The 24,427-nt window shown below is 34.0% G+C and overlaps 1 protein-coding gene across 1 annotated transcript in view; it reads right to left on the reverse strand.

Moving 5' to 3' along the window:
* The window catches only part of LOC138705173 (juvenile hormone esterase-like), a 75,923-nt gene that overhangs the window by 27,495 nt on the left and 24,001 nt on the right, over nt 1-24,427 (reverse strand). Inside the window, exons 4-7 of the mRNA XM_069833878.1 lie at nt 16,638-16,791; nt 12,046-12,422; nt 9,609-9,641; nt 2,976-3,135 (exon numbers count right to left, since the gene is read on the reverse strand). Coding sequence (XP_069689979.1) covers nt 2,976-3,135; nt 9,609-9,641; nt 12,046-12,422; nt 16,638-16,791 — 724 coding nt within the window. The remainder of the gene's footprint in view (nt 1-2,975; nt 3,136-9,608; nt 9,642-12,045; nt 12,423-16,637; nt 16,792-24,427) is intronic.

The raw sequence follows: 24,427 nt of genomic DNA on the forward strand, positions 1-24,427 counted from the left end.
CCGCACATCGATGTCTCATTTACCTGCGAACACGATCCCAAGCTCCAGGAATATTGCGTATGTCCTTACAACATGCCACAATTCGATTCCGAAGGGATTCCAAATCAGGCACCGGAGACGAATAAACCAATGATTTTAAATGGCCCCACAAGTAGAAATCGAGAGGGTTTAGATCAGGTGAGCGTGGAGGCCAAGCAATTGGGCCACCTCTACCTATCCATCGATCAGGAAACCTTCGATCCAAGTACCGGTGAGCCGTACGACTGAAGTGTGCAGGAGCGCCATCATGCAAGAAGTGAATGTGCTGACGATTGATCAGTGGAGTGTCTTCTAAAACATGAGGTATGGTGTTTTCCAGGAAGTTTGTGTACGCCTGCCCCGTAAGTCTGTTTACAAGTACATGGGGTCCAACTAATCGATCACCAATGATACCGGCCCACATGTTGAGGGAGAACCGCACCTGGTGATGAGATGGAACAGTTGCACGTGGGTTTTCATACGCCCATAAATGCTGATTGTGGAAATTTGTTATGCCATCTCGTGTGAACTGTGCTTCATCTGTAAATAATACAAAGGCAGGAAAGTTCGGATTTACATCGCACTGCTGCAAGAACCACTGACAGAACTTAACTCGTGCAGGGTAATCTGGTGGTGACAGGGCCTGTACACGTTGCAAATGATAAGGATACAATTGATACTCTTTCAACAGTCTCCAGACAGTCGTATGAGAAACATTGACTTGCAACGCTACCCTTAGTGTGCTAATAGAAGGAGTCATGTTCACAGCCTCCAAAATCTCCTCCTGTACTTCTGGAGTTGTAGATCTTGGTCGTCCCCCTCCCAAACCAGGAGAGTTAAATGTTCCATACTCGCACAGACGGTAATGGAGACGTACAAATGTCTTCCGATCTGGACATTGTCGCTGTGGGTACCTCTCCTGGTACAAACTACGAGCCAGCGCAGCATTGCCGTCCGCCTTACCGTACATGAAGTGTATCTCTGCCAGCTCTTGATTTGAATACATGTCGCACAGTCTAACGCCTACACAACACTGAATGTAACCTTCGCCTCGGAATGAACTGTCAGAGTGCCCTCTTAATGTCTCCTTTGACGGCAACGACCTGCGGAAAGAAAAACGTTCCGGTGAATTTCAATGTTGTGAAGGCCATAACTCGGAAATAAAGCATTTCCGGACACATGTTGTAATAAACTATTTTGATTGTGTACATGTGGGAAATACATACCTGAAATTATGCCCTTTAATTTTGAAACACTCTGTATAGTCATTTACATGTTCAAAATTAATTTTTCTACCTGAATTATCTAGGATTCAGTTCTTTTATCTGAGTGTTTAACTCCATGGTTATATATTTATGTGCGTTCATCATATTGAATCATTTGCCAGTGTAAAGAAATACATTCTAAATTTAAAAAGAATCTAGTCTAATATGCAGTTTGCTCTTATTTAACATTTAGCCAATTTACCCCATACTATGGGTCAATCTGTCTTCTACACGTTTCGAAATAATAAAAAAATTTAAAATTTAAATCGTGATGAAATCTAAATTCAAATATTTCTCCACTTAGCCAAAGAACCACGTAGAATGACAATCTTTGAGGATTTCAAAAAATTCTATGCAAATTACAGAAAAAAAATGAAATGTAAACTTTGAGCCAACCTGCGTCCCTCTCCCCTACATGTCGTCCGAAGTTTCAGACCAGCAGCAACTACAGCAACACCAGCATCACCAGTTTCTGTGCCCAAACCACCTATACCTCCAGAGCAGTCAACATCACTGCTTTCGGTGCCAGTGCACTCTGTTTTGTTTTTTCTCCCAGAAAGACAACCTCACGTTGCAGTGACAACCCATTCTAGCAGGCTTGTCCACCGTGTCCACTTTGTCGATTTCTTAACCCCATAGGCAACCTAGTCCGCAGGGGCGTGGTGTGGGAATGCCATATGTCTCGCCAACAATGGGTTTTGCAATATGGAATAGGCGTCTGACTCCAGGAGTCAGCACTGCGTGGAGTAGTGGAAAGGAAACGCTTGCGACTGCCACTAAGTGACAGCACCGGGGAGAGATGTGTGTAGCTGAATAGAGAAGCTGACTCTCTCTATGTCCAGACATCACCGTGTGAAGTCAAATAAGTGAGCCCGCTTCTCCGGGTGTGAAGCACGTGCATGTCAGAAGTTTTAAATCCTGCAATGCGTACTTACAGGGTCGGGAATTTAGTGATAAACTCTAGCACGCATCTATCCCTACAAGTTGTCACAATTTGAGGACATGGTTTATTCCTTTGGAGCAAGCAGTTCAAAATAACTGAAGTGTTTGTGAAATAATCAACATGTTATTAAAGGAAGATCACATTAGAAGAACAAGGTGAATCAATGTGGTAGGCCTATAATTTTCTGGAGTTTGAAATGTAATATATCAGCTAGCTTTGGCTCTAAGCAGCTTGGATTTTCTACAAATAATCTTGAATTCTTCAAGAATATGTGTTATAAATTTAATACTGTATTACTAACTAAAATATGACTTAACTGTGAAGTTATATATTTGTCTTGTGAAAATTTTACTAAATTGGCAACTCATTCTCTCCATATAGTCTTCAAATACTATTTCAGATGTTACTAAATGTCATTTCACTTACAAATTTTTCTCACTTATGCGTTTTTTTTCTTCAGACCCTCATAAAAACATATCAATAAACATCGTTAGAAATAAATTACGTCAAGGTAAAATAAATGGCGATTGACTAACAATACAATAAAAGGAGTCTCTTTAATTTTGTCAAGAATAGCCATACCATGACCACGTAATGAAGAAGAGTAAAATAGAATAAATTAACAATTAGCAATCTAGACATCGCATGTGCTTCTCCAAGGGAGAAGGGATTTTTATTTCATTTTATTATCCCTCTCTCTCTCTCTCCCTCTCTCTCTCTCTCTCTCTCTCTCTCTTGTATGTACTTACGAATAAGAAATAAAGCTCCTTCTTGGCCGTTAGTGCCTATCAAGTATGGCACACGGCTAAAGTTTCCAGACTGGATAATATCTTGAGGAAAAGCTGTCAGGAATGGTTCTGGATTCAAGGCACTCTGTGTCTCCGGAACAGGTCGCCACATTAGATCAAACTGGTCACGAGAGGTAAAGAAATATTTATATAATCAATTTTATATTTTATATAAGTTTTAATACTTATGCTTAGATGAATGTGATAGGCGTTCACATGATGTATCGTAAGATTTAAACCACACCTCTAAAGCAGTGAAAGTCTGTGAATTTGCAGAGCTTTTATAATTTACGTTTAAGGAATTGGATTCCTCATCTGTATTTCGTAAATGAGACAGCTAATTAAACAGATAACGATGGAAGATTCGTTTTGACATTGTTGCGATATGGAAGGACTGGTCGATCCTCTTTGCATCAGCTTGATTCAGATGAATGGAGGTTGTTTATAGACTCACAAAAACGAAGCCTGAAAGCCATGATCACATTATAACAGATTGATCGGCCTAATACACTTTCAAGACAACTTTTAACAATTTTACTTTGCTGCCGTCTAGCGACTGCAAAAGAAGTCACGTTATAATTATGATAGAATTGCATGGAGTACTAGATTGTATTACTGTCATTGTAAATGTACTTACATCTAGCGGTCGCTACCAAAAAATTCATTTTCGACATTTGTGATCCTAGTGATTGTTCTCTTTTATATGTTGCCATTTCATAACATGGGAATGGTCAATCCAATATAGGCCTATATTATGTAATCAGGGATAATAGCTGTGCACATCACAATGAATAGACACAACGATGCGTAATGATTGACCACGCAGTTTATAAAAATTAGTCATGACAACATGCAACCGCTCCTATGAGAAATATAAATGATTCATCGGGTGAGATTTCTGAGGTATTGGAATCTTATTAAATCTACAATAAAAATAAAAATAATGATAATAATAATAATAATAATAATAATTATTATTATTATTATTATTATTATTATTATTATTATTATAAATTTATTTTTCTTGTGGTGTTAAAGCCATCGGGCCTTCTATTTCACGCCACCAGATATGTTATGACGTATATATACAGCATTCATTCATTCATTCATTCATCCAAACAAGAACATTTTCAATGATAGTAACACAAAAAAAGATAATATAAAAATATAAAAATTTTAATTTGTATACTATTAAACAAAGCTTAAGATCTATATTAATATTATTAATGTAAACAACTAAACGAGAAAGGCAATTAATAATGTAAATAAGAAATGTAATAATAAGTAATTATACAGGGTGTAACAACTTTAATGTTTAGAATTTCTGGAACATGTTCCCTGACACGTTCTACGTCGATTAAACCTAACATACCTATATCCAAAGTTCTATAGGTTTGGAGTATTTGTACCCCAAAGTTAAATTTTTTAGTTTAATTTTATCGCTGAATACTGAAAGAAGTAACACCAATTTCCGAAAGTGACATGTCTATGTCATTATTTTTATTAGTACCATATTACATTTTAATACCAACTACTTGTGAGTATGAAAGAAGCAGTGCAAAGTTGAAAAAAAATGTCCTTAAGATTCCAAACACTGTACTTCTTGAAATTTGCCAATAGGCACGTGAAAATACCTGTGCACTAGGAATCCTACGATTTGGGAACCGTGCTTGATATGCCAAAACAGCTGCTGTTGCATTGCCATCACACAGTCCATACACATGAACTATGTCGGCGTATTCCTGATGTGTGTACACAAAAGGCGTGTTGTAATGGTCAAAACTCAATAAAAAGACTAGTCACAATACGGTTTATTTTTCTCACAACTGTTATTTTAAACTGTTATCTGTTTCGTTTCCTTAGCAACCTAAACAATTTTAATTTAATTTCTCTTAAAAATAAAATTTCCTTCATTCACTACTTTTCAAATGTTTCTTATGTATCTCTACTTAGTAATGCCATAAAATAGGCCTTATATAAACGGTATAATGCTTGGAGCTGCAAGAAGTTCTATTTTTTCCAGCTCTGTTATCTCTGTAACCTCTCAATTTCGGATATAGGCTATGTATGTTAGGTTCAATCAACGTAGAATGTGTCAGGGAACATGTTCCAGAAATTCTAAACATTAAAGTTGTTACACCCTGTATAGGGGTTGTAATCGATATATCTAGTAACTTATTAATAATAGGCCTATATTTCGCTTGACAAAAAGTGCGTTTCTAACTTAATTTTGAATTTCCATAGAGTCCGGCAATCCCTGATGTCACTGGGTAGAGTTCCAATGACGAGATAATGATATTGTATAGGAGAATGAATATACCGACGTTCTATGACAGTCAAGTCAACTGATACCCATAGGCGCATGCGCGCGCTTTAGAGCTCAGGAGAGCCTGAATGGAAAGAGACAGACGAAAGAGGTACTTATATGCCGCTTGGTCGATCTATATACAGGGATGACCAGCACTGATTTAATGGATAAAGGAAAGATAACTTGTTAAAACTGTATCCATGTTAATTTTTAGATTTGTTTGAGAAGCATAAGCATATTATAAAAATGTAAGTTTTAACTTTAATGCTCATTTTTCACAAGTTTGCTTTTTATTCAAAAGGAATATTTTCTCAACTTTTTTACAGAAAAGTGAAATTTTCAAATATGTTTATTTAGTAGCCTTACAGGTACTGAAACTATGTTTTCGTAAATCTAATACATCGTAAATACGTATTACTGTAGATAGTATATTGAGAAATGCTACGGTCAAAATTCTTACAGTGACCATTGATTCAATATGATAATAAGTAAGTAAAAGTCAATATTACAGTTGTACGATCATAGAACTGTAATATTGACTTTTATTTATTATCATATTAAAAATTTTGAAAATACTTGTACGGAAAATGTTTGTAAGAAAATGAATTAACAAAGCAACTTCTGCTACATCATAAACAAAACATATATGTGCCCATGTGTTGTAGAAACGTTAGCTATATAGCTTCAGCAGATTTTGAAAAAATAATTTAACATTCTGATGATAGGAAGTTGCGCACCAATATCTCCTTAAAATCTTAAAGCGTTAAGAGTTTTGTTATGTAATATTAGTTACAGTTAAAACATATACCTAGGTAACTTAGCTTTGTACTATAACATTGTTTTGATTAGTTCATTGATTACTTTTACAAGACTAAAGTTACCATCAATATCAATTCCAGCTTACCATGTCATATTCAATTTCTTTTTTTGGGATATCACTTTCTTTATGAATGTTGTGTTTCATTCACTTAGTACAGTATTGTTGTACTACTATGGAATTTATGTAAATATTTCTTCTTAAATCTTTATTATGTTATTAACGTTTAAAACACAACTGCAATATTAAGAAATAAAAATTGGTGTTACTACTTTTGTTTTACCGACAATGTAGAACATATAAAACAGAAAGAAGTCGTATAAAATGACGTATGCCCTAGTTCAGAACCTATAAATTGTCTATTAAATGTACTAGGTCACTCAATTAGTCGCAATTTGAAAGGACAGGGAACTTCTCAAATTGCAGATTTAGATTTCACGGAGCTTCTTCTGACGGCCTTCACTTGCCTTGTCAAAGAACAACAGATGACAGAGTCTTCACGACTCCACTTGCACTGCGACATGGCTAAGCCCCTTTCAATGTGCAAGATAACACCTGCCATCAACGAGTTAGATACTATAGAGAGGACAAAGACCTCAGAAAGTTGAAGACAATTGAACATTGGTCCGCCATGTTTCGGTTAGTCAAAACAAAGGGGCGTGGCTCGGATGTTGTAGGAAATGACTGTGATGAAGTTAGTATTATTGTGAATTGAGTTACATATTAAGACTATGTTAATAAGTAAAAAGTAAAATACACACAAAACTTTACGTTTTATAACAGCTGTAGGCCTATGTTTTATTAGTTTCACTAAATATAGCTCAGATATTAAGTGACAAGCTATACTCGATGCAACCAAAGCAAAGCACCTAAAGACGATGAATTTAATCGGCAGAAAAGAAATAAATAATTTTTTGACTTCGTCACAAATTTAATTACCTTACAGCTAATCTAACCTAATATGAAATTATGTAATTCAGTGCTCACCAGGTGATATCAAGAGAGACGACGTATGTAACTAATAGTAGTAAAATATAGGAAAGGTAGTGGCGGAAATTTAAAAAAAAATATCCAGTAATTAAGTTATTGAGAAAAATTCATTTGAAATTGGAATTAACACAGAGAACTTTTGAAAACTGAAATTATTAAAACTACAAATAATCTCTTAGCATGCAACATAATAATTAAAGAATGACACTAATAGAAAGTTACTCATTATCATAACTCACCACATTTATTGAAACGATAAGATACTTACTATTAACATTGTTATCAGAAACAACAGGAGCCATTGCTAGGTACACTTCTTTTCGCGTGATGGAGACATCATGTACTCTAATATAATTTGAAACAAATATTGTCGCGTGATGGAGACATCGTGTAGTCTAATATAATTTGAAACAAGCATTGATCTCAAACGTGTCTCGCAACTAAGCAGAGGCTTTTGCAGAATAAAACTGTTCTTACATTATTTTGAACAATAATGACAAATTGTGTGTGATGCAAATGCTAACTTTCCTCTTTGGTAACAAAAAGAGTCCTACGCATTAATAAAAAGAAAATTGGAGTAGGCCCTATAAACACAATAAATACTATACTATTGATGGTACAAACTTATTAATACAGATACTTCGCTTATGCTCAGTCCGTCTTATCTTATAATTCTCTGCGGCAATGGTACCTGTATTGAGAGGGTTTAATTATCCAGCAACGAATATTATGATTTACGGTACATTTCATTTAAATCCGAGGGAATGAGACATTTTTGGAAATTTTAAAGTCTAAATTATTACTTTTTCATTTATAAATCAGCTTTTTACAAAACTTATAGCGAAATGTTTAAATTAAATATTGATGTATCTGAAAAATATAATACATGTACCAACTCGTTACAGTGTACCTTTGATAAGCACTCCTTGCGGAGGCTGGCGGTACTATAGACCGATAGACCGCCATGTTTTTTAGGGAACGATCCATAGTACTGTTGGCCTCCGCAGAGAGCGCTTATCAGAGGTCTTTAGCCTCTCTATAGTATCTAACTCGTTGCCTGCCATCCTAACGACAAACACCAGCCATCTCCTCCTCGCCCCGTCCCGTGATCACTTGATCACATTTCCGTCCCCCTCGCGTATGTGGTACCTAAGAGGTTACGTCCATTTTCGGTTTTCCCCTTCAAAATTTTCTAGAGCTCCTTCAGTGGAGCAGCGTAACCCGGAGTGAGACTAGTGGCCAACAGGCTTGGAGCTTACATATTTAGTTTCGAACAGCCCCCAACCCCTTCCAAAGACGCGTTTTGCGTACCTTTAAATTTTTTCCTCCCAATTCTCCTCTTTCGATTTCAATTTTTTTCGATAAAAATAACGACATAAAATTTCACGTTTCGTTTGTAGTTTGTACACCATTGTTTTCTTAATCCAACAGGCTGTTTATTCATATACATAATCCTTCTTCCATCCATACCTAGCGCTTAATGCCCGCGCACGACCCAAGGTTAGAAAAATGCGCTTGTTTTGACATCGCTCTATCTATGATGAGGGATTAAAAGGAAATGCTGGATTTTGATTCCGTACTGTAGTCAGAAATTGAAAATGTGCTGTTAGGTATGGAGGAGTAGAGATAAGCAAGAGTTTAAATAGCAGTGTCAGTGAATGCGTGATTCTTCGTTCGGGTATGCAAAATGCAGTACCGATAATTTTATTTTTTGTGCAAATGGTATAAGCATGCTTGGACTTGTCACTACGATTTTACGATTTATTTTTCTTTGACTATTACACTTTTACTACGTCATACTACTTTTGACCAATAAAACTGTACGAAAGGACGTCTTTTAACCAATCATGGTTGCTTATCGCACAATTTTATCATTTCCCTAGCATTTGTTTATTTTTATCGCTTCCCTAGCATTTGTTTGTTTTTATCACTTCCCTAACATTTGTTTCTTTGTTTGCCAACATTTCAAACTGCAAATTCTTTACTGTATTATAAAACATGCTTTGCGATCGTCATTTGTTTCCCGCATAGATAGTCGACTAAAATGGCGGCTCCATTCAAACGTTTTGGTGAAAGTAACATTAGTGAAATAGATATTTAGTAAGCAATTAATATCTATTTTATTATATTAGAGTACTTTATTTCTTCTAATCTTTGTATACTTACTTCTGTTTTTATAACCTAAGCTGGCCTTTTGAGCTCGAGGTTCCGGGTTCGATGCCGGCATTTAAGTGTGTTTAAATGCGACAGGCTCATGTCAGTACTTTTACTGGATGTAAAAGAACTCACGCGAGACAAAATTCCGGCACATCGGCGACGCTGATAGTAATAATTAGTTCTAGTGATAAATATTATTACCTTGGACTCCTTAATAATACTACTATGTATTTTAAATTTACTTTTCCTCTTAATAAAGGATAAATAAGTTGTTAATATTATTTTACGTTAAGACTGCATAAGTTAATTTAGGTCTACTTACAAAACATCGGAGCTCCAGTTCAGTTGTAGAACACTGAAAGAGATTAAATTTGTAATTAGAAATAGTAACACAATTATTCCCCAACCACAACACAATAGAAAGTAATATTGAAATGACAAGGTAGACGTGGGATGGTCGTGAAAACTGTTACATTTACTTAAATGTCATCATATTTGTATCTTTTCATGTAAAAAGAGGCAATACATTTTATAATTTTTATAGAAACATAAAAAAATTCAATGCAAATGAGATCAAGTAAGGTTATATACTTCACCCGCACCTCCACCAGCCAGCTTTTGTAATAAACAATTATTAAACAGTGGAAAAGCTAAAGGAGCTAAGCGCCAAAATCAGAAAAATTATGATTTTCATATCTAAATAAGCTATACACCTGCGCCAATGTTGTACTAAATGAGCTATGCTTTCATCTCTTTCCTATTGTTTTCGGTGGACCTCACAAGATGGCAATGGATGTATGAGCAGAACTAATGGGGTTTTTAAAAGAGGTATATGCGTTTCAGCCAAGAAGCTTGGATGTAGCTATTATACACCGATTCTATAAACATCTGCACATGGGTGTGCTGATTTTAGTGCAGTATTGCATTGAAAAATATGAATGATAATAATTTAAGTGATGCTTTCAAGTACGACAACTTTGAAAAGTAGGCGTATTTTTCTGGCCTTATAGTGACTTTCATTTATTTCTTTTCTGCATTTTCATAATAAGTTTCTTTACATTATATCATACGGAATATTAAGGACACTTTCCACTGGCGTAGCTCAGATGGTTGAGGTACTTGTCTGTCGGACGTGGGTTCGATTCCCGCTTGGGCTCGTAAGTGGTTGGGTTTTTTCCGAAATTTTCTCCAACACTCTAAGGCGAATGCCAGGTAATCTATTGGGAATCCTCGGCCGCATCTTACCAAATAGCATCTCGCTATCACCAATTCCACTGACGCTAAATAAACTAGTAGCTGATACAGTGTCGTTAAATAACCAACTAAAAAAATTAACGACACTCATGATTTTGTTGACATTTTGTTTTCTGTTTAAAGCTAATTAATACAATTATTCAGTCGTTTTAGCAAGATTGTAATAAACATTTTTAAAGAGTAGCCTATATATCGCTCGTTTTCATATTCTCTATTCGCTCGTTTTCATATTCTCTCTCGCTATCATAATATTAATACTCGATCACAACGCGATAACACGCTAGAAATTCCACTTCACACATCATCTCTGTATTCCTCATCTTTCACTGTTGCCACCTCTCGTCACTGGAACTCTCTGCCGCCTGAAGTCAAGGGCTGCCGAACATTGAAATCTTTCAAATCCAAGTTAGAAAATTATCTCATGACGAGTTGCCAAACTAACTTACTATTATGACAAGTGTTGTATTGCATGTTTCCACGTATTCACATTTTTTTTATGTTCTAGTGATATTTAACTTATTTTATATTTTTGTTTTCATATTTTCCGATAATGGTATATCTCTAATGTGATAAGTTGAGCTATATATAAACATAATTTTCCTTACTGTGTATACTTAAAAATATTGTATTCATTGTATGCTTTGTACTGCACTATTGTATTACTACTATTAGTATTATTATTACTATTAGGCCTGTTATTATTATTTTATTTATTATTATTAATATTATCATCATTATTATCATTACTGTTCTTATTTATTATTATTATTATTATTATTATTATTATTATTATTATTATTATCATCAATAATTTTCTTATTTTTTTATACTTTGTAGGCCTCATTTATTTTTGACCTGCTGTTCACATTTTATTATGCTTTTTTCTTTCTTTCTGTATGTTATATATTATGTCTGATTTCTTCTTACTTGTTGTTTACATTTTATTATTATTATCTTATTCAGTTTTGTGTGTACTTTGTAAATTTGTAGTGTTTCTATAACGCAGTTTTTACTCCTGGTTGAGTGTTAGAGAAGGCCGTATGGCCTTAACTCTGCCAGGTTAAATAAATCATTATTATTATTATTATTATTATTATTATTATTATTATTATTATTATAAAAGTCTTTAACCATATCACCTATTCGAAACTCACACTTTGGTTAAAAAACATAGCTCTTTTAGATATGAAATGACAATTTAGACTTAGCTCTTTTCCAAATGACCTACAGTTCAGACTTAGCTCTTTTGCAAATGACCTACACAGTATATATATATATTTTTTTCTTAAAAGACCTTTTGAGAAAAGCTTATATGCGCAACATATGTCACAGTAGCCTAGTTTGAAGTTGGTTTACATGTTTATTTGAACAATTGTAACAAAAAATTAAAAACGTTATACAGTTTTTATTGATTATTTCGAAAACATGTTTTTGGCGCTTGGCTCCTTTAGCTTTTCCACTTTTTAATTCAGTTATGAAGAATAATTTATAACTGCAGCACTTACCGCTCCTGGTGGATGTATGATAAGAGAGGGAGCATCCACTTGACGCAAACATTCCATCATGTTAGCCGTGTTGTCTGTGGGACAGTTCACAGCCTCGGCCTGTTGCTGTGCGACGCCAAGCATGCCCTCGGCATGCAGGAACATGGGCATCATAGCAGTGCCACTGTCTGAAATGGCTGCATGAAACAGTCCTCTGCTGGCTGGTGACAAGATGTGAAAGTGCACAGACATGGAACCAGCACTCTCCCCCATGATGGTCACTTTGTTGGGGTCACCTCCGAATGCTGCGATGTTCTTTTGGACCCAGCGCAGTGCTTCCAACTGGTCTTTCATTGCATAGTTTCCTGGGGCAGCGTCATCACCCGTGCTCAAGAAACCTGTGAATTGCCACAATATTGTTATTTCCCGGTGTGCCCAACCTTCATGTCTCTGTTAGCCTGGCATTGTTAAATTTAATTTCTAACTTGGAGGAATTTATAAGATAGAGTTCATTCTCAATAGATTGAGAGGTAAGAAAGGTAGTACCTACAGATGAATTTGGACGACTAGAAACGCACCTTGAATGTTACATGTAGCTTTCTCATTCATGACTTTTATTAGCTTTACTATTTCCACTTTCTATCTTCTTGTATCAAACTTGACTTGTTAAACTTCCAATTTCAGCTTAATTTTAATTAATTATTTAGATCAGAATGGATTTTTTTCAAACATTTAAGACTCTTCTTGTGTGGAATCCAAATTCTATTGTATAATTATAATGTAAATAATCTGATCTGTTTCCCTTTTTACTAAAATATATTTAAGAAAAGTTAAACCATGTGATAGATGTATCTCTTTAAAAATAACTGATTTAATCCATTACATTTCATCGTATGATATTTCATATACATAACATACTATTTTTGAACCGACTGTACATAACTCATTTGGCCTTATTTAAATTCGAAACTCTTATGCATTGTTAGGAAAGGTCATTTGCCATCTAAAGTAGTTGTTTTACCTTTATCAGGGTGGCCAGTAGCGTAATAGCATAAGATTGGACATGGCGGGAGGAAGTAAAAAGGCAATACACAAGTAAATAAATTCAAGAATTTTGTGGCCTTTATCTGAGTTGTGATAATTTCAACATTCATATAACTAGACATCATAGTTAAAAACAGTAAATATTATTACATCTTCATGATTATTTTTGGGTGCGATAATTCACAGTCACATACAGACGTGGACAAATTATTAACAAAATTGACGATTTTTATGATATTTTGTTTACAAAATTTGACTTTTCAATTTAGACTACAGTTGACAATTTTGGATATTTCCATCATTATAGTAGAGAGAAATATGCAAAAATGTCAGGTGTAGTTTAAATTGAGGAGTCAAGTTTTGTAAAAATATATAATAAAACTCTTCAATTTTGCTAATAATTTGTAAATTAGCAAAAATGTCAACTGCATTGAAGAGTCAAATTTTGTAAAATTATAAAACAAAAATCTTCAGTTTTGCTAATAATTTGGAAATATCCAAAATGTCAGCTGTAGTCCAAATTGAAGAATCGAATTTTGTAAAAATATACAATAAAAATCTTCAGTTTTGCTAATAATTTGTAAATATGCAAAAATATCAAATGTAGTCAAATTGAGGAGTTAAATTTTGTAAAATATGAGACACAAATCTTCAATTTTGCTAATAATTTGGAAATACACAAAAATGTCAACTGTAGTCTAAATTGAAGAATCATATTTTGTAAAAATATATAATAAAAATGTTTAATTTTGCTAATAATTTGTCCACGTCTGTAATTATTTCAGGTCCTTCAGGATACAAGATATAATGGGACAGGTCATCTTGTGGACATAGGAGTAAAATAAAGACGATGTGTTCAATGTGGCAAATGCGCAACATATTCTTGCATAAAATTTAATTTTAGGTTACATTAAAATAGTAACACACGATAAGGATAAAACCTCCATAAACCAGTGTATCTTTATGTACGAGTATATCTAATTTTTTCAACGTTTAGTTTTATACTTTCGTTATTGTCTGTCATATGAAATATCATACATACAAAAAAGACTAGAAAAATTAAAAATACATAAATATTATTATATAGTCGTTATGAGTTCAATAAATTAGTATATATTCTAATTATTATAATTTCGGAATATACAGGCTGTATCAAAACATAATGATGATATATTAAACATAGGATAAATAAAGGAAGATCAGCAATAACAAAGTTAAATGGAATATTATGGAACAAGACTATTTTTAAAGAGACAAAAATAAATATTTATCTGTCTGTAGTCCAAAGTTTGCCAACTTACGGAGCGGAAACATGGAAGCTAAATAAAAATTTGCGGTCAAAATTACTAGCTTTAGAAATGGATTTTTACGATGTTCCACCAGACATTCTACACTTGAAAAAATAAGAAATGAAGTGATCAGGCAACAGATGAATAAAGAAAATTCAATTTTAGATTTCGTAAAATGTAGACAGTTAGAATGATATGGACATGTAAAGCGAATGGATGATGGAAGGCTACCAAGATTGTAATAACAATAATCAAAACATGTGGGAAAGCTCTGGGGAATTGATAGAGAACCTGAAAACAAGCAAAAATATTCACATTAACATACAATCAATTTTCCTTAGTTTTATTAGTTACGTTCATTGTTTGTGGTGGACAAATATACTTTATATACTTCCACTCGGTAATGAGCTTTGGAATAATATTCTGGGAAATTCTCTAGATAGTAATAGTATATTCCTACTACAAAAAAGAGTAATTAGAATAATAGTAGGTGCAAAATCTAGGCAATCGTGTAGGGCCATTTAAAAAACGATACAAATAATGCTCATGGCTTGCGAGTGTACTTTTTCCATTAATAAACTTCCTCGTGTGTAATCGTGAAAACTTTGCAACTAATTCAATAATTCATAGCATAAATAGTCTAAGTGTCAAATAAAAAATGACTTTCATACTCCATCGGCAAGTCTATCGTATATGAAACAGGAGTGCGTTATATGGCAGTGAACATTTTAATAGCGTCCCTAAGGTTAAAAAAAATATCAAACTTAAAACATAAGATTATTTAGGACCAAATTACAGAAGTACTTAATTTCTCACGTCTTCTATTCATGAATATTTCTGTCTTAGTACTAAAACTTTGTGTTGCACTATTAGCCTATATTGCAAAACTCTTCTGTATATATTTTAACTAGACTGTATCTATAATTAAGACTTTATAGTACTATTAAAATTTTTTGACATGTTCCATATTCTGGCTGTGAAGCGATGTACGAATACATGGAATGTAAATAAATGCAGTACAATACAATCTGTGATGGTAAAGTTTAATTTGCAACTTACAATACTTTTTTCTTATACAGAAACTTCTAACTTCTACAGAAAGTGCTAAAAATGGCCACCATTAGCTCTAGTACAGGCTTCTGAGCGCCGCATCAAGACTGCTTTACTCTCTTCCATATTCCAGCCGTCTGCCGTATCCGCTGACATCCTTCTTCAAGCAGGTGGCGAAGAATTTCCACGTTATGAATAGGCCTGCAATACACAATGGTCTTTAAATGACCCCATAAGTAGAAACCCAATGGATTGAGGTCGGAAGAACGAGCAGGCCAAGATGTCGGTCCCTCATGACCTATCCATTTATTAGAGAATCTCTAATTTAAAATTGTTCTAGCAACCAGAGCAAAATGAGGCGGTGCCCCATCATGCATGAACTACATGCGCTAAATTAAGTTCAGTGAAACAAAACATTTAAGTCACTTGTTCAAAAGTCGCAGTATGATGCTGCTTTCAATTATCCAGGTACAATGAAAGGACCGATTAATGTATCGCCAATTATTCCAGCCCAAACATTAATGCTGAACTGTTGTTGGTGTCTTGTTTCCAAAACTGCTTTGGGATTTCTGTCAACCCAGACATGAATATTGTGAAAGTTCTACACTCCATTCTGGTAAACTTCGGTCCTTCGGTGACGATTATAACAGAGAGAAAGTGTTGATCCTGAACACAAGTTTGTTGTAACAACGTACAAATTCTGCTCTGGAAGGAAATTCAGCTCCACTAAGGCCTTGGATTCTTTGAAGGTGATGTAGATAAAGGAGTTATTCTCGTAGAATTCTTCACACTGCCATACGACTCACATTCTCGATTGCTGCTATGTCTTTGGTGCTGCTCCAACTATTATCCTCAACATAACTGAGAACTCGTTCCTCTAAGTTAGGTGTTTTAGTGCTTCTTGGTCTTCACAATCTGAAACAGGTTTTTTAAGAGAGTCTGTTTCCACAAGACTGTCACGTATTCTTTTGACGTATTGTTGGGTAAATATCTATTATAAAATTGTTCAGTATACAAAGCCTTGCTTCATTTGAATTGCAATTAGTCTACCTCGTCCATACATAAGGTGTACAAACAATGACTGTAACTAAAATCCTAAATGAAATTAACCATACGTTTAAATGAACTTTTCGTTTATTTTCAGGCTCTCTATCAATTCCCCAGAGCTTTCCCACATCTTTTGATTCATTCTGTAATGGGTTAATGAGATACGTGATAGTTAATATTCACCAAAAACTCCCAGGCGATAATTCATAGAAACCATCACAACTTCTTTGTCCATCAGATAGTGAGGTCCATAAGAATAAGCCTTTCCATTCCCAAAAATAAAGGCTCCTCCATGAATGAATACCATCACTGGAAGAAGTTCTTCAGCTGTAGAAGTCTGCCAAAAAATTGAGAAGAAAAGGAATTACTGAAAAAGATAGTGAACTTTCAAGACCAGTGAAAATTTTACATTTAAAAGGAAGTATAATAAGAACAATATACTCATAAACTCATGTTTGCATCGTTCTAAATAAAATAATATTTAACATGAATAAGAGAAAAAAATATCAATGTAAAAGCAATCTGACTAATCATTTTTAATTAATACAATAAGTACGAGGGTGCATTGAAAAGTAAACACGCGACAATTTCTTTTGTCAACATATTTCATAGGTAAGCAAAACGAAATAATGCACAAGAATGATACAGGTTTTACCTATTTTTCGACATAGAAACCAAGTCTCTCGACACATTTTCCCCATCTTGACACAGATGCAGTACACCTCTTTCATAAAACTCTGTTTTCTGGGCATATAGCCATCTGCGCATTGGCCTCCTATTTGAATTTTTTTATTTGTCCGAAGAGATGAAATTCAGACGTTACTAGGTCTGGATTGTAGGGTGGGTGATTGCTACTTCAAAAGCCTCTGACATTAGGTAGTGTTGCAGCGGTCACTGGTCGCTTGAAACGTGCTTCTTTGTCGGTAAGATTTACTCGGCCCTCTTCGAAAAACCTGCACCATCTGGATATGTTGGTATGGTCCAGACAATCAGCACAATACACCTCCAACATTGTCCTGTGAATTTCACTCAGACCTTTTCGGTTTGTTCACAAAAAACGGACTACACCTCGCTGTTCTACATAAGTAAACGCTGCTAGCACCTGTGCCATCTTTACTCAGTAGTTACCATTCGTTCCGCCAGAGCCATTGCTGTCTGTAGCGCAAGATTCAAACTATCTGCCAACTTTGAACGTCTCAATCAAAATAGTATTCCGTAAAAAACTGTAGTGCTATACTTTTCCATCCTCCCTCGCATAAGGTATTCATAAACAAATACAAAGAACTCTCTGTTATATATCCAATGAAGGAATTTTATTCTACATATTTTTATATCTATTTCAACAGACGAGGAAAACACTCAGGAATGAAGACAGGATCATAATTGCAAATTTTGCTCCACACTTTATAGCATTAACAGCAAGTCTATCATCACGTGTCAATTCTCAGTAAATTTGAAAAGAATGACACTTTGCGTACACTAGAATTAGTGTCAATATTTATCGTGAGAAACAGTAGTTATTTCTATATAAATATAACGTTTATGGAAATCTTGAACTCCTCATAGCAACCATATATACAAAATCTCTTCTTTTATTGTGCATTATACACGCAGTATATTACCTGTTATTATAAATTATAATTAATTAATTCACCACTGCACAACACACATAATAAATTCGTATTTTGAAATTCAAATACCCTAGTGCAAACCCTAGTAACGCCGCACTTCGATTATTGTGACGTTTTGTTAAGTGACCTAAGTTCTGAATTGTCAGTCAAGTTACAGCGAGCTCAGAATATGTGCGTCAGATACGTGTGCAACATCCGACGGTATGATCACATATCACCGTCCTTCGCAAGTCTCTCGTGGCTCCGACTTAAAGAACGTAGAACTTTACACTCTTTGTCTTTACTCTTTCGAATTCTGCACACTTCAACACCAAATTACCTTTCGTCTCGTTTCTCTTATCTATACTCTAACCACGACGTAAATACCAGATCACTTATCTGTGGCACGCTAAGTATACCTCTTCATAGAACATCTTGTTATTCATCATCTTTTACAATATCCACCTCGCGTCAATGGAATTCCTTGTCACAAAGTATTAGGGGCTGCAAGACAATAAACACCTTTAAGAACAGCTTAAAAGATAACCTTATTAGCATTTCACTCCAATCATACTGATTTAAACTATCACTGACTACATTGTTACTTTTTTCTTTAGACATCATCCTGATTGTGCTGTATTTTAATTGTCTCGTAATAATCTCTTTCTATTATCTAATATTATTTGAAATATATTAACATTCTATGTATTTTAGTTTAATTCTGCTACACAGTTTATTTCAGTGTTTAATTAATAGTTCATAGTATTTTGTTGTTTAATTTGTAAATAACTTTTGTATACATGTAACTCTCATCTAAATCAAATTGTTGGATTCTTTGTAAGTTCATGCATATGTATATACACTTTTTGCTGGTTGAGTGGAAGAGAAGGTCTTACGGCCTTAACTCTGCCAGCTAAAATAAATCATTATTATTATTATTATTATTATTATTATTATATAGGCCTACAGTATATCGGGACTTTCACTTATGCCATAAAATACAACTATTTTCGTAAATAAACAAAATAAACCTGAGAAAGATTCCCGCATAAAACTGCAACATTGTGGAGGTTATTTTCACAGTCAAAGCAGTGTCAACTTCCGTATAAGCTATTTCCATCCAGGCATATGCCGAACAATGATATCGGAAAAATAGCAACCTACAATAAAATTCACCTAATCGATCCATGTCATTCCACAGGTAATGAAAATGATGACCAAGCCATCTCTTGATATGAACACGCTACTCCAGTTGATCATTTAAAGATCCTCTGCAGAAGTAAAAGAAAATCTTTATGAATGGAGAAAGAGGTTATTCGAACCCCTAGATCAGGCCTGTCCAAGTGAGTTGCTCCGAACTGCGTCTCGGGTCACGAGTGCAGAAAGCAAGTGGACGGGAACGCGAAGCTAAGTGTAGAGGCGGACTGAAGCACAAGTCGTATTTTACTCAGTGAAGCGGCTTTTATTTATATTTTAAAAAATGCTTCTCAAATAACAATTGTCAGTATAAGTATATACGTACAATAATTGCTCTAAACATTTATTTAATAGACCTATTAGTATTATGCCTGAAGAATACGTGTCCTTGCATTACTACATGTATCATGATAAACAAAATAATAAGTTCAGTTTAATTGAGAGACTACAGTATACTTAAAATATAAAGACAATTTCTCGTGACTACAAAAAATCTCATGAGCTTAAACTACATGTGTCTGTGCTATGAGAAGTGAAATTTCTGGACATACAGACTTACAAAATAGAGAATAAAAATTACCTGTAACTTACGTAAACAATGCCAGCATGACACGATTACAGTAGCTACGCCGAAATCTCAGTTAGCTAACATTAGTCATTTTTTTGGAATTCATTTTTTTTTTCAGTTGAGATCTTCAGTTGAATAAATATATTGTTTATTTTTCAGTCAATGACTTATCCACTAATATTTAACGATTTATTCCTTTATATTACATTTAATGTTTTTATGAACGTTTTCGTCGCTCAGCGACATCATCAGATAAAACATTATGAATAGGAAATATTTTAACCTCAAGTTTGTCAATACATGTACATCAAGCATCAATTATCACTATATAAAATAGATAAAACTATAAGATAAGAATAATGAGTTGAATTAACATCTAAATAAAATATGTGAGAATACAAATATCTACAAGATATATTACGGGTTTTCACTTACATTTTGAGAGTGTGCATATAATTGGTTAATGTAAGTGAAAGCTCGCTTACATGTGATCCATTATATTTGAAATGCAAATAAGCCAAGAAATGAAGCAATTGCAAAGTTCCGCTTATGCACCAGGCATGACTGCCTAGCTCAGCACCTCCATCGTTCTGCCTTACTACCAGACCCAAAATGTACTTTGTGTGATCTACAAGAAGACATGAACAGGGACTACCTACTTCGCTGCCCAACCTTAACCAAAGTGAGAGAGTGTGACCGATACTGGGAGATGAGGAATTTAATCAGACAATGGACATTTCTTCTCCTTTTGCGTTCTATGTCTTTTTTTGTTTTATTTTTTATATTAAAGTTGTGTTTAGGTCAAAGATCTAAATCTCGGTACCTGTCATTGGAAAATAAATATTTGAAATGTGTAATGTTTACATTTGTTGTTTACTCTAAGTAAAATTGTGGCATATTATTCTAAGTAGAAGAATTCAAATGATATATGTTTATACTGAATTGGATATGCAACTTAAGTTTAAAATTTATGTTAAATTAGGGTTATTACAATGATTTTATAGTTTGCAAAATAAATGGTAAATTTATGATATCATCGTGTTCCTGTAATAACTCCTACGTGACATATTTATCGGTTTTTCATACGTTTCGTCTATTAAATAACTCAAATAGTGATACAGAAAATAATAAAATCTCCTGTATGTAATTATAGTTCTTTATTTCGAAAATGCAAAAATTCACATTCTCCTATGTACTGCTGCCATAGGATGAATAAATGTGTTTTCTCTTCCTACTGAAAAATGTTACACTTTGCACATAGGAATTATTGCAGGAACAATGACGTTATATTAAATATGTACTCGTATTAGTATTGTAGGGGATATCGAGATATTTATGGTAGAAATGTATTAAATTGCGACATATGATTTGTGAAGTACTATGTGGATAGACGTATGTGGTTCATTTATAATTTAAGATTCATCTACTATTATGTGGTAGTGTTACATGGTTAATACTTCGTAAATGGTATTTTGTAATTAAGATATATTAAATATATACAAATTGAAACATATAATCTTGTGAAGCAGTGTGTAGAGAATTCTTAAGGTACAAATGAATCACATAATATGTCCATCTACACACTGCTTCACAAAATTATATATATTTCAATTTAATATATCTTAATTACAAAATACCATTTACGAAGTATTAACCATGTAACACTACCACATAATAGTATATGAATCTTAAATATAAATGATCCACATTCATCTATCCAAATAGTACTTCACAAAGCATATGTTGCAATTTAATACATTTCTACCATAAATATCTCGATATCCCCTACAATACTGATACCAGTACATATTTAACATAACGTCATTGTTCCTGCAATAACTCCTATGTGCAAAATGTAACATTTTTCAGTAGGAAGAGAAAACACATTTATTCATCCTATGGCAGCAGTACATAGGAGACTATGAATTTTTGCATTTTCGAAACAAAGAAATATAATTACATACAGGAGATTTTATTATTTTCTGTATCACTATTTAAGTTATTTAATAGAGGAAACATATGAAAAATCGATAACTATGTCACGTAGGAGTTATTGCAGGAACAACGATGATATCATAAATTTACCATTTATTTTGCAAACTATAAAATCATTGTAATAACTCTAATTTAACATAAATTTTAAACTGAAGTTGCATATCCAACTCAGTGTAAACATAGATCATTTTACTTCTTCTATTTAGAATAATACGCCACAATGTAAACATTACACATTTCAAATATAATGGATCACATTGTAAGCGAGATTTCACTTGCATCAATCAATTACATGCACACTCTTAAAATGTAAGTGAAAACCCGTAATATATCTTGTAAATATTTGTATTGTCACATATTTTATCTAGATTTAATTCAATTCATTATTCTTATCTTACAGTTTTATCTATTTTATTTAGTGATAATTGATGTTTGATGTACATGTATTGACAAACTTGAGGTTAAAATATTGCCTATTCATAATGTTTTATCTGATGATGTCGCTGGGCGAAGAAAACTTTCATAAAAGCATTAAGTGTAATATAAGGCAGTAGCGGCTCCCCGTAAAAAAAAATAGGTGTAGTGCTGTTCGCGTACACAAATGGATAAACAGTTTTACCAATATAATGAGTAGGCCTACTATTCGTAAACTGCGTGCAATTTTAATAGTTCTAGAACACATGCAAACAGGAAAATTAATTTATTTCAGGACTCACTCAATTACTTGCATACCAAGTCAATCCTTCTTTCTTTTATAGCAGCAAACCTGTCGATGATGTTTTCATAAAATATCTGACTTTAACTGATGGTGGAGAGTATATCCCTATGCAAAGCTATGGAGCTAATGATGAAAGTCTCTCCTGTGATGTAGCATTCCGAGTGAAATTTTCGATCTCTTCAAACAGAAAAGCTTCTTTCATCGAAAGATTTTTTTAAAGTTACTTTATACAACTTCTCTATATTCTTAGCTCTTTTTAAAACAAAGAACAAATAGAACTGTAGGTCGTCCAGAATTTAAAACATCTTCTTTATCCTCATATTTAAGTCTACAAAACGGCATTTCTAATAAATTACAAGCCATGTCATCTTCGGGATACATATTTCACACCCATTTATCAATATTTTCTATGTACTGGTACCTAAGTATATGTATAATAGCACTACAGTGATTAAACATATAATTATACACTATGATGTAGGATTAATACACTATAGACACTTATCACTAATATGTAACTTTAAATACATTAACTAATAAGTTAATATATAAGTACACAGTATTAAACTGTATTTGAAAGTTAACGCGCGTATTTACTTTCAAATACAAAACTGGCAAGCTCATGAGCTCATGAGGAGAAATAATACACGCTGCGGAAAAGAACTTTTAAACTTTACGAATGTATGTATTCCTGATAAAATAACATAGAGTCAGCTAATTTACGGCTGCAGCGGTGGCTGCTTGGACACAAGGAATGAGGATAATATTCTCGAGTCAGGTAGTACATACTCTAAAATTTCACAGCCCTTAAACAATAGCCCCCGGCCTTGGAGACCAGCTTCAACCCTTCTCTACCGTTAGATCTGCAAACTGGTTACTCCATCTACAAGTCTTGGCAGTTCTCCGTAACTGAAAGACTCATACTGTAAACGCACTTCACACATAAGTTACAATCTTTCTTTAGTGCGTGACGTCACGTTACCATGGCAACCAAGTGCTGTATGAGAATGGGAGCCCAAATAATTTCGCCTCTACAGTATTGTAAGTTCCAACAGACATCTCTCGGCGCTCGTAACAGTTGACATTATTCTATTCAGCGCACGGTTACAGGTACTATTAATACAACTAAACACTATTGATAACGACAGTCGACCTGGTTGGCAAATTGGGTATAGCGCTGGCCTTCTATGCCCAAGGTTGCGGGTTCGATCCAGGGCCAGGTCGATGGCATTTAAGTGTGCTTAAATGCGACAGGCTCATGTCAGTAGGTTTACTGGCATATAAAAGAACTCCTGCGGGACAAAATTCCGGCACATCCGGCGACGCTGATATAACCTCTGCAGTTGCGAGCGTCGTTAAATAAAACATATTTTTTTTGATAACGACTGAAAATAAAACTTTTTTTATTTTAGAATGTGGTATCGTTAATAACTAGAATTAATTATTAATACGACATAAAATTGGTGAAGTCGCACTTCACCTACTTCACCTGAATGACCGCCCCTGATATAAAGGAATAAATCGTTAAATATTAGGCGATAAGTCATTGACTGAAAAAAAAAACAATATATTTATTCAACTAAAGATAACACCAGTCAGTCGTTAGACTTGCTGAATATTATTATCATTGCAACTATTAATAATAACGAAATAATATCAGTAACATGCTATTATTGTTATTATTATTATTATTATTATTATTATTATTATTATTATTATTACTCAAAATTAAAGGAAGCTTTCTCAAGATCCACAGATTCACCGCTGTGAAGTAACGGTTAGTATGTCTGACCGCGAAACGAGAGGGCCCTCGTTGAATTCCTGGCTGCGAAAGTTATCTAGATGAGACTTTTCCCGGGATTTTCTCTAAACCTATTAAGAACAT

Source organism: Periplaneta americana, chromosome 8 (assembly GCF_040183065.1).
Source record: "Periplaneta americana isolate PAMFEO1 chromosome 8, P.americana_PAMFEO1_priV1, whole genome shotgun sequence".
Taxonomy (NCBI): domain Eukaryota; kingdom Metazoa; phylum Arthropoda; class Insecta; order Blattodea; family Blattidae; genus Periplaneta; species Periplaneta americana.